This window comes from Branchiostoma floridae, chromosome 11, assembly GCF_000003815.2.
Source record: "Branchiostoma floridae strain S238N-H82 chromosome 11, Bfl_VNyyK, whole genome shotgun sequence".
Lineage (NCBI taxonomy): Eukaryota > Metazoa > Chordata > Leptocardii > Amphioxiformes > Branchiostomatidae > Branchiostoma > Branchiostoma floridae.
Genome location: NC_049989.1, coordinates 19,421,811 through 19,434,168, shown reverse-complemented (window position 1 = coordinate 19,434,168; position 12,358 = coordinate 19,421,811). Strand labels below are relative to the sequence as shown.

At 42.3% G+C, this 12,358-nt stretch overlaps 1 protein-coding gene across 1 annotated transcript in view; it reads left to right on the top strand.

Moving 5' to 3' along the window:
• Positions 1-932: 932 nt before the first annotated feature.
• LOC118425847 (huntingtin-interacting protein 1-like) overlaps positions 933-12,358 on the top strand; it is a gene marked incomplete in the record, with an annotated part of 27,015 nt that continues 15,589 nt past the window's right edge. Inside the window, 10 exon segments of the mRNA XM_035834960.1 lie at positions 933-1,153; positions 5,410-5,616; positions 6,466-6,522; positions 7,129-7,209; positions 7,700-7,776; positions 8,177-8,238; positions 9,416-9,457; positions 10,186-10,326; positions 10,957-11,014; positions 11,438-11,494. Of these exon segments, the coding sequence (XP_035690853.1) occupies positions 1,067-1,153; positions 5,410-5,616; positions 6,466-6,522; positions 7,129-7,209; positions 7,700-7,776; positions 8,177-8,238; positions 9,416-9,457; positions 10,186-10,326; positions 10,957-11,014; positions 11,438-11,494 (869 nt within the window).

The following is a 12,358-nucleotide window of genomic DNA, read 5'->3' as shown; positions in this document are numbered from 1 at the left end:
CCAGGTAGACAGGCCAGGTAGCCTGGCCTGGTAGACAGCCCAGCCTTTTAAGCAAACCCGTGTTGGTTTCCCACTGGTGGCTGTTCATCTGGAGCCAGACCTGGTATTGTTTTGTCCCGCTCCATGTGCATGAACTTCCTGTAGATTTGAGGCATCTCCCGTTCCAGCTTCTCATTTCTGTTGGTCCACACGGTTTCCTCGTATCACGGTGACAAGTGTCTGATGGATGCCTGTGTCAGTTTTTACCAGATTGCATTTCTTAACTCTTCTGTACGGATGAGTGTTGCCATTGGATTTATTTCTGAGTTAAGAGAAAAACCTACAAGCAATACCGGACCACTCCTACTAGGGCACATATCTGGGCTACTCCTACATACTGCAGCCAGCAGGAGGGGGGGAGCAGCCAACAGACGAAAGACAAGAGTCATTTCAGTCTTGGCCTTGTACACCCTTGCTTCATATTTCCTCCAGGTGAATGAGTAAGATTAAAGGGGTGGACTTGAACTGCGACTTGAAAACGGTGAGGCTTGGTAAGTATTGGAGAGAACTTGTGGGGGGTAGATGGGAAAAATGTATTTGTTGAGTATGTTTACTACTTTTTTTTACTACTGTAAGTAGTTGTTATACATGTAGACCTTACGAAAGTCGCTGTACTTTTGTCGTGTCAATAAAGATTGTTTGTTTTCTTCTTTCCAGTTCACCCTTAATAGCTGGAATTGCCATTTATCCTGTTCTAGATAAAATCTATTAACGTTAGAGGCTATGCATACCCTTGCGGCCAAAGAAAGATAGCCTGGCAAGAAAGCCAGTCCAGCTGCTGATCGAGCTCAGCTTTTTCCGCAAACCTCGAGCCACTTACGTGCCTTTACTTGTAATAAAATTCAGAATCGATAGACGACGCTGTGAAACGGTGATGTTTTATATCCCATCTTCCCTTGCGCAGACTTCCGGTATTTGACTGAGCAAATCATGCGGGAAGTGAATAACGCCTGACGGGTTCGCGATCCCTTCTCAGATTCTTTCTTCCAGCTTTCCGAGGATTTCTACAGGTCCTGAGCGAGCAAAGATGTCCATTTCCATGTCCAGAGTGTTAAGTCGACGGCAGTCGTCCAACAGTTTGGACGCCGAGAGGCAAAATTTCGAGAGATTTCAGGTAAAGTTGGGCCGATCGAATTCCGGTTTTTGGGCCGGGCCGTTTGCGCTTCTCTCATAACAAAAATATTGGAGCGACGAAAGTAAATACAGACGGGTCCTGATCACAGTGGCTGTCTGTGGGGCTGATTGTACAGAATAATGGCTTACTGTGTGGCTGAAATATCACACTGGAATGTAGAGGGAGGGGGGCAACTTTCTGTGCTTGTCGCTCAAGCAACAAAGCATTTTTGACAAGGCCCCGTAGTACTCTCCAAGCAGATGTTGGTCGGAAGTTCGTAACGCAGGGATCGAAATTCATTTTAAGCACATATACTATAACGTTATAAAAGAAAATGGTGCAAAGCATGAAATCAAGTAGAACGTGAGCAAAGCCTGAGACTGCAGAATGTACTGCCTTTCTAAAGTTTCTTTAGAAGTCGAATCTGACTCTAGACCTGGCTTAGCTGACTTCAAAATGCAAACAATTTAGGTTTCCTTTTTTATGACACTTGAATGTCAACAATATGCTGTATACTAGTGGGCAATAGCACCTTACATAGATATTCAGGTTACAGAATTAGTCGCATAGCTTCAAATTTGGCTGCACAAAAGTGCACACTATTATTTCCAGCCAGGCCATGGCGCCTCTGCATGGAAGGATGATAGTCCTAGCCTTCTACAGAGTCGTTGAAAGCTGCATTAGCTGTATTATAAAAGTATGTGTATAACGGTTTTTGCATTTGTAGAGCGTGAAGGTCCCCCTTTTTCTCTTGAGTGTCCCTGGCTTGCCTCAGTGCCTGAAGTCTTTTTTACCGTGTGCATCATGGCATTCGAGATCTTAAGTTTCCCCTATTAAAGTAGCCTACAACTTGACCATTATAATTTGTCAAGTGTTTTTGGTAGATTACAAAAGTAAAACAGGTTAAACTTCGGCAATTGTACTGACCATTATGGAAAGTGCTTCCGACTGTAATATCCGAAAAGTTACTTTTTACTTATACGAAACCTTGTACTGGTGGCAGGCTTTGAGCTAGGAATAGGATGTTATCATACTCTTACTAGTCATAGGGGGTCCAAATTTCTTGCCATGCGGCCAGTGCTGCAGGTACAAATATTGTAGGTTGTCTGGGGAAATCCTTCCAAAATTTTAAAAAAATTCATAACCAGTTCCTGCGTTTTGATGGGCAAATTTTGTGGATTACTGCAAAGTTACTAGTAATGTCAGACAGGTCACATGTGAAGCATCCCTGGTCAATCAGAATTTTATGCTTGTCAGACTCCCCAGGTAAGGGTTTACTTTAGGCATCCAGGGTGTCTGATTTCTTATCATTTTTATAGTAGTGCGTCCAAAGGACGCTTGGACGCATGCCTGGCTAAAAACCTGACTGGTGGGGCGTTGCACAGTCCCGGAAGTGCCATACAGGATAGGAAGTGTTTCCAGGAAGCGCAACTAGATTAAGAACGCCTTAACCTTGTTATGTCAGCCATGCACATGGAATGTTGTGCATTCAAATTTCAAGACATTTAAGTTGGTTGTATCATACTCATAGTTATTACAGGAAATTAGAAATGCAGGAAGCCAATATATCACAACCTCCAATTGCAAAATCTTGCAGTCTGACACAAATAGTCAAATGATGAAAAAAACTGTACAGTACTACTAGTAAGTAACCTGCTAGTAGTACGTGTCAAGCAGGGTTGGACAAATCCATTTGCCAGGTTGCCTTGGGCAAGTGGAAGTGCTTGGGCGTTATTAGTACATGCCCAATCTTATGAGTTTACTGGGCTGATTTTTCCGTCTATATGTATAGATCATGTATGTAATGATTATGTATAGATGTGGGATTATATGTGTGTAGTTATGAAGCAGGAAGATTCCTACACATATATAATAATAGTTACAGAAACTTACAATTGCAAATTATGTTGCAATTTTAACACTTTATATCCATACACAAAGTAAAGCGCTTACCAACAAGCTTTCGATCAGTCCTCTGATCCTTCTCAAGTTGTAATGACCCAAAACCTTCTGGAACAATTGCATGTTTCAAAGTGTATTAAGTCTTTTTTATTGAAAATAAATCAAAGGACCTCCTTGTTGCAAGTAAAAATCTGTTACTTGATCATTGATGGTGACAGATGGTCGTTGAAAGATAAACGCTGGCTGTGACTTAATTCAGAAATGTTTTGTCCCTAATTGATTTCTTGTTATGTTTGCAGTTTTCGTGGTGGTCGCTTCTCTGCAAACCCAAAACCACCACAAGTTCTCCATTTCCTGCTGGTTCACCAACCTCATGAAATTATTTTCAGAAAAATCCAAGGAAATATACGTTGTCATTTACATTTTTTGGGCCAGTGAAAAGCTGGTTCTGGACAGTAGATTTTTTTAATGTACTTTGCCTAATGGCTATAGTATGTATACAGTATAGGGCTAGTGAATTTTTGAAAACTTTTCTGACCCTGTCACAAAGTTGTGCGGACATTTTTGTTGAATCACGTTAGTTCCTGGCCTGCATGTCTGTGTGGTGAGGTCACCTATAGCCAGCTTATGGCTGACATAAATGGGCTTTTCTGTCTCTCCCTCAGAGATGACAGGGAAAATGTGCGTTCTTGTTTATTCTCCTGGCTGGTGGGAAATTCCCAGACCTGTGTCAGACAGACTCAGGCCCGGAATCGGGGTCAGGAAGGGCTGGGTATTTTAGGGCACAGAATTTCACACTTTTACACCATGAAATTAGTATTTGTTAGGTCAGATTTGTAATAGAGCCATGATTTGGGGGTGAGAAGTACCACACTTCTGGATAGTGCTGTGTGCAGGTCTGTACACAAGACAAGGACTGGACATTTGGGTTCAGTTCCAAAAATTGGACTTGTAGAAAAGTATATATCACTTGGTTGATATACATTGTGTAATATTATGTATTCTTGTTTTTGATTTAAGGTATTTAAAAAGCTACCATAGATCATGAAATTTGCAGTGGAAAAAAGACAAACTTTAACTTTAACTAAAAATTTAAGACAGCACTGTTTTTGAGTACGTACAAAATGCGTAAAGAAATCTATTGACCGAGATCAAGGAGGCAATTATTTTATGTGATCTAATTCTGGGGGAGGCCCAAGAAAAGCTGTGTAGGCTTCTGCCCACCCCCGCATATATTTCAATTCTGTATATCAATTTGTTTTTAATCCATGTGATATGTGCAAATAAGAACAAATAGAGAGAAATGTCCCATTTTGGCTGAGCCTGGGTACTACAGGTCATTCCCAGGTGTGTGTACAGGTGCTGACAGGTGTGCAGAGCCACACCTGTCTACCACAGACAGGTAGAACAAGGCTGTACCTGTCCATGGTAACATGACACCACCTCGGAATGTGGCTGAAGTAGGGCCAGGTACATGATAGCACCTATAGTATACTGGCTATAGCTAGGACTCGTAGGAGTATTGCAATATGGGGGATATGTGTCCGATTGTGTTGGCTTCAAGAATTAAAACAGGGCTGACACAAGAGTTCATGCTCACCATAGGATTTAGCATGTTTAACAAGAAAGCAAGACTTCATCAAAGTGCCAATCAGAATTTCAACTTTAGATTCAAAAACTTTTCTTTAGATTTATAACTATCTATATTAGAAAAGAATCGGGTCAATCAGCTCAAATTCCAAGAAAAGAGCCCTGACAACTCACATGCCAACTAAACTGGTGAACTGGGAAAATAAAAAAAGATCAGACCCTACCTGTTCCTTCTAATTACAAAAGTCTCCAAATTAGGCAGACATTTTCAATTCAAGGACCTAAAGGTGGCACTGTAAATAAGCTTAATTTTCATTTTTGAACTCAGACGACTGCCCTTCTGAACTGAAGGCTATAGTATTGGTCAATGACTTGTTTTCTTGAAACGATTTTCCTGTTTTTGTACAGGATTTTTTAATGCTATATCATAATTATATAAGCTTTGGGGACATCTTAGCATGCCAGAAGCAATGCAGGTGTGAGCATTGTAATTTGTTGGAGTGAACATTTCTGAATATATTACAACTGTTAGAAACACTACTAGTGACACAATAAAATGATATTGTGAACATATCTCCTCCCCTCCCTAGGCCCTGAGTATTAACAAAGCCATCAACCCTAACGAGGTGCCCGTAAAAGAGAAACACTGCCGTAGCACCATCATCGGCACCCATCAGGAGAAGGGTGCCGCCACATTCTGGAAGATCTTCCAATAATGTTAGAATCACTAGTAACACAAAATATATGTCTCCTCCCTCCCCCAGGCCTTGAGTATTAACAAAGCCATCAACCCTAACGAGGTGCCCGTGAAAGAGAAACACTGTCGCAGCACCATCATCGGGACACACCAGGAGAAAGGAGCCGCCACCTTCTGGAAGATCGTCAACACGTTACCGCTGCAGGGCAACGCCATCGTCTGCTGGAAGTTCTGCCATGTCCTGCACAAACTGCTGCGGGAGGGGCACAGTCATGTGGGTATTGTTATTAATGTATAGAAGGTGTCTGTGTGGCGCAACGGCTAGAGCGTTGGAATCAGTAGGTCCTGAGTTCGATACTTGCCATGCCCCTTTCCCCATGACGGTGGAGTGACACCCATCGAGCCTCACGGCTAATCTGTCTAAAGGTGCCAAAAGCACCTACGGATTTGGTGCTGTCAATGTGTCAACATCTGCACATTTGCCACAAAGACTCGTGAATTTTTTTTTAATATAATATGATAAGAGTCCATAGAATACAAACCTCCACAGTACCTGCCGAAGTAAGAAATTTGAGTTTGATAATGGCAAAAGATTGAATATAACTTACATTTTAATGTTCTTAATGACAAGAATTGAATAAACAGAGTTGTTGTGAGTCACTTCAAAATCATTTGGAACACCACTGACTTCATTATACGTCGATGAAGGTTAGGCATCCAGGTAAGAAGATTTGCCAAATAGCAATTACTCAAGCAACTGGATATGATTTTGGAAATGGTCAGTGGTTTCAGATAACATCCGTTATCTTTGTCAGTGTCATTGGAGGAAGATAACAGACGTTATCTGTAACAATGCAAAACAAGGTTTACTGAACATTTTTCAAATGTAAGTCGTTCAGTCATTTCATTGTATGACTATGAGGTTTAAGTGTTTCATAGTTTACCCTCACCTAAGTGTAATCTCTGTGTATACATTAGGTCGTAAGTTGAGAACATGACAGGAGTTTGTTAGTACCAGACCACCAGTGATAGTTCCACACTGTTTACTTCTGAATCAGTAAGGTTCCTGGTGCAGAGTTGTCATGTTTGTTGACGTGTTTGTTGACATGTTTGTTCTTTCCAGGCTCTGACTGACACCTACAAGTACGTGAGTCACCTGGCTGATCTGGGCAGACTCTGGGTGAGTAAGGAGGAATTCAATATGTTTTTCTCTATGATTAACTTAAGGTCATATTTATGACTAGTGCTCCCAGTGTGTACTATAGGAAAAGAGTGCTGTTGCCCAAAGAAAACGTCTGCCTGAAAGCTTATTCATAACTTGGTGAGAAATTCCCTTTTAGCCAGCCCAACAGATCTAAAATGTCAAAGTGGTAGAAACTTGTTTGTCAACTCTGAAGAAATAAACATGACAGTATAATTTTTGGCAGTGACATGCTAGGGCAGAGTACACATAATCTCCAAGCAGATTCACGGCTACACTCCTTAACCATCTTTGATACTACCTTATGCCACCAGGAATCTGCTGTAAGAGAGATTAAGCTACACAGCCCTGAGTTTTGAGTGTAGTGTTTGTACATTTTGTATGCTTAGGCAGTGCGACTGTGCCTCTAGCAGACTAAGACTAATTGCACCTCCTGACTAAGGAATATGGCCCTTTCTGGTATCGGGTCAGGAGCTGGGATTGAAACTCATGTGTTCTTGGTCCAGAGACAGCGTCACTAACAGCTACTATACGTGCTTTGCTATGACATATTGTCTGTTGACTGTCTTTTGTGTTTAATTTCAGGGCCATCTTCAGGAGGGCTATGGAAAACTGATCGCTCTGTACTGTAAACTGCTGGTCACCAAGATAGAGTTTCACCGAAAGGTACGTGTGTACATATGTAGGGCAGCCATGGGATGTGGCACTTTGCCTCCAGCACTGCGCTGTTTGTCAAAGGAAAGTGTTTCTATTTAGCCGTGAATGTCACAGAGGAAATGTCTAATCTCCAGGCAGATTTACCAGTGACATAAGATAGTGTCAAAGCCGGCTAAGGAGTATAGCTGGCCAAAGTGAGTCATCAGCCGCTGAGAGTCATCAGCCTCCTGTAGCCAAACACACTCCTAGACCAACTTCACTCCTCTGGCTGCTTTTGATACTATCTTATGCTACCGTACGATCTGCTTGGAGATTAGAAATGTCAACATATACGTGTACCTAGACAAATGTCTGAATTCAATATATTCTGTATCAATTTTTTTATGTCCGTTTTTTGCCAGACTGGTCCAACAAGAAGAAAAAACAGTTTTGTACCATTGCGATGTACCGGTACACCCCCCTAATTCCTACAACTGATGTTTGTGTTTATTTTACCCAGAATGCAGCATTTCCTGGCAATCTACAGATGTCGGATGAACAGCTGCATGCCGCAGGAGAAAATGACGTCAACAACTAGTGAGTGGAACAAAAGTTTTTTCTTTCACATTTCACTTCTTGACTGGTCTGAATTTGTTGTGAATTACGCTGTTTTTACCAGCCAACTCAATAAAGTAATATCACCTTAGCCCAAGAAAATGAAGTATTCACCAGTTTCACATTTCCCATAATGCACTGTCTGAATTACCTTTCCTGTAACTGATTTCCCAAATTCCTGTGCTCACAGGCCATTGTGAGAGAAACTGTCATAAAAAAGCCTTTTTCGTTTATCTGAGACACAGCAGGTGCAATTTGGGAAGTGTTAAACTTGTGATTTTTGTTTGTTTGTCTGTGTGTCTGTGTGTTCTGCCAGAAGAACTGAATGCTACCTGAGTGGGTGAAGTCTGCCATCGCTGATTGTATTCTGTGTTGTTTTCAGTTTCCAGCTGACAGTAGAGATGTTTGACTACATGGACTCCATTTTGGCCATGCAAGCTGCAGGTAAGGGTCATGAGTCAAAGGTCATGGTTTAAGGACACTGTAAGGTACCTGATTATGTTTGAAAGTAAAGTAGTGCTAGATACTTATACTGCTTGTTAATCTGATAACTAAGAGTTTTATTCTAGACCAAAGTTTCAGTGACCGTCTGTCACCTTCCTCAGGGTAATTTTGACTCACTTTCTGTTACGCACTTCAAGTATGTGTCGCTGCTAACAGATGTGCATGGTCCCAAACATTAGCCTGGGTACCATCTGGATAGTAGTTCGCTCCTATGTTCGCTTCTGCTATCCGTCTGGAGACCTGCACATTCAAACCGTTTGGTGGTAAAATCAGTTAATCATCGAATCAAGGAATGGGTTCTAGAGCACTCGTTCGATGACAACAGGACAGAGGGCTTGTCCGGTGTTGGAACACTGGTTCGAACGAGCGCTTGATTCCATAATTCGGTCATGTGTAGGGACCAATCAGGGCCTGCTTCCACTTTTTGTACAATTCCAGACGCTAAGATGGTCCGCGTTCCCAGACGGAAACACAGAGAAGCGACTGTATATAGTGTATAATGAATGTCAGAGCTAGAAGCAACTGTTTATAGTATATAATGAATGCCGGAGCGAACTGCTTTCCGTATGGTACCCAGGCTACCCAAACATGAGTTGTGGTCCCGACTGTAAACACCTCAGTGTTAATACTTCACAGTTTAGAGACTGCATCTGTTAGCAGCCACACCTATGACCACTTCAAGTGCCTAACGGAACAAGTAAAAATCTCCCTGAAGAAGGTGAAAAGTGGTCACTAAAATGGTGGGCTTGAATAAAACATCTTGGTTCTGTACAATTTACTGCAAAGAACTTTGTCATGCAGAACTGAACTGCATGCAGTAAAAACTGATTGTATGCCAAGGACTTTGTTGATCCGTCGTAATCTCCAAGCAGATCCTACGGTAGCATAAGATAGTATCAAAGCTGGCAGAGGAGTGAAGCTGGCTTAGGAGTGTGTTTGGCAAATGTACACCTCTTGGCTGACTACACTCCTTGGCCAGTTTGGTACTATCTTAAAACCATTGTAGGATCTGCTTGGTGATTAGATCCGTCGGACTTACCAACTTGATGACCCTTTTTATGATTGATATGTGGTGCACATGTATGATGATGATGATGATGATGATGTATGTTTTCAGTCTTGTCGTCTGTGGGACCCCCTCGACCTCTGACCTCCTCAGGCCAGTAGGATTCAAAAATTCCGCTAGGTGTGGGTGGTGGGGCCGGTGGAGGGAAAATCAGGAATGACAATTTTTAAGGGTTTTAAGGATGGAAGTTCATGCATGCAGTCTCATCCGTTATGGCAATTTACCATTTTTTCACAGGCATTAGATTCCAGATCCCTTTGTATTTACAAACACACCAAAGGGATCGTTGAGTCATACATGTATAGCTGTGAACACAGACCCAGACAAAGTTACTCACACACAATGCCACTGGTATACATATTGAAGTTTTTTAACTGTCATACAACACAAATTATTCTCACCTCGAATTTTCAGTCGCACCTACGTCGACCTTCTTCAGGAGTGATTATTGTATGACAGTTGAAAAACTTCAATATGTATTCTATCAACACAGATGAGCTTTCATGCCACTGGTATACCATTAGGCTCGCCCTATAGTATTATGTGTGAGCAAAAAAAAAGGCTCATATTGTGCAGCTAATAGCCTAATGCAGTTCTAAGCTCTGGTTGGCTGCTTACAGAAAAGAAATGAAAAGAACACCATGGCCAGCAAAAACAATATGTGTTTCCCTACTTGTAAAAACATATCAATACCCCTGTAAGACTAGGAGTCAAACCACCTTCACTGAGGTAATTAATGATGGTGTAGAGAGGGAGCCATGTGAGTGCACCCATGCTATTGTCTGTACTTAAATCTGTTTCTTCCCTCCCCATCACTACAGTTTTTGCCACCCTTGACCCGACCCGGTCCAACTCCATGACCTCCACGGGTCAGTGCAGGATAGCCCCCCTCATGCCCCTCATCCTGGACTCCTCACACCTGTACGAGTTCATCCTCAAGCTCATGTTCAAACTGCACTCATGTAAGTACCATGCTACAGTTGAAGCCAGTGAATTGCACAATCGATAACCACATACTTCTGTTAGTTGCACCGAATCCCAAAATCCCGTGGTGGAGCGGTCCAGCTGCATAACTTTACTTTTTTTGCATCATTCGGATAACTGCACAAAATGCGCTGGCAAATGAAATGTGCAATTAAACGGCTTCTACTGTATCTATGAGTTGCCCTAAGGATTTAATGTGAGATTGTGTGGCGTAATCGGCAGTGCTTTGGGCTCAGGCCCAAGAGGTCCCGGGTTGGAAACCTGCCATGTCTCAGATTTTGTTCTGACTTTTTGAATTTTTTTTAAACATTCATGTTTTTATTTCTGGTAGAATAGAAAATTGTGCCTGTACATTGTATATGTATACTTAAAATATATAATGTTGAAAATACCAGTTTCCTGATGCATTTCAGATTTGCATCAATTTTTCAAACAGTGTTTGTACCATGATGTACCCATCCTCTCTTGGCTGTAATCAGAAACACAACTTTCTTTTTCTGGACCAAAAGTAACCTTCAGCAGAAAGGTCCAGACTGCATTGATATAAACAGTTTCTGATGATGTGCCAACTAGAATGTTCTACTCTCACTCCTGCCTTCACCATGTAGGTCTGCCTTCAGACGTACTGGATGGACACAGGGACAGGTTTCTTCACCAGTTCCATGCGTGAGTCTCAGCCTTTTTTACCTACGTGTACAGAGGTTTTGTGTTGGGTGTGTCTACATGTTACCTGTATGTTACTGTGTGTTTGGAGTTGTTAGAATGCACTGTGAGTAGAGTGGCTGGAAGTGAGTGGGAAGATGGTGTCACTGCAAAGGTCATACTTACAATGTACAGGAAGAAGTATCAGACATGACAGGTCATGGGGTCAACGGAAGAGATGACTAATTCTCAGGGGTGTTTTCACAATTAGTCATCATGACATTTTTATATCCAATGAGATCAATGGAAGAGGCCACTTATTCACAGAGATGAGCCATTCTCTTTTGGTGTATATTCAATGACTTTCAAGATCTACAGTAGATTTGCTGATTAAGTTTTTTTCTAATTTTCTGTAATCGTGACATTTTTGTATTCGTATGTGTGCAGGTTGAAGAAGTTCTACCATGCCGCAGGAAAGTTGCAGTTTTTCCCGACCATGTTGCAGTTTCCTCAACTCCCTGAGGTAGATCTGTTCTGTTATCCACAAGCTATCTACGAATGGGCTCAAAATATCCACAAGCTATCTACGAATAGTCCAAAATGATGACAATGGTCTATAGCAGCACAGAGCACTTTCCTAAGCTGCCATAATTGTGTTGTTGTGTAACTGGTGCAATGGCCAAGTGGGTAGAGTGTTCGACTTGCATGCGGTTGGTTCGAGTCATACCAAAGACTTTAAAATGTTACATACTGCCTTATCTGATTAGCACTTAGCACTAAAGAGGAAGAGTATGGGAGTTAAACACACATCACAGTTCACTACCAGTGGACTTGCCCCCTGTAATGGTTTGCACAAATGTGTGGCCCTAGGGCTACAGAAATAGAGATGGGCGCCACCCCTAAGCATCTACATAGATGTACTGGTAACTTTAACTTAACATGATTGTGTTGTCTGTGTTGACAGGAGCCGCCCAACTTCCTTCTGCACTGCCAGGACTACAGCGAGCACATCGCGCCTGTGGTGGTCCTGCCTCAGGCACAGTCTCCTGACACGGACTCTCTGGTGGACACGGATATCTCTCCACAGGTACACTTAGTCAGGCTTTTAGCTAGGATTTTATTTTAGAGGGTCCAAAGTTCCTCCCTGCACTGCCAGGACTACAGTGAGCACATCGCGCCTGTGGTGGTCCTGCCACAGGCACAGTCTCCTGATACGGACTCTCTGGTGGACACGGATATCTCTCCACAGGTACACACTCGGGAAGGGACAGGCTTTAAGCTAGGATTTTACTATAGGGAGTCCAAACTTGTGAAGGGATGCTGTTCTTGTAGTATCTTGAGTGGTGCAGAGTGACACTCACTCTCTGG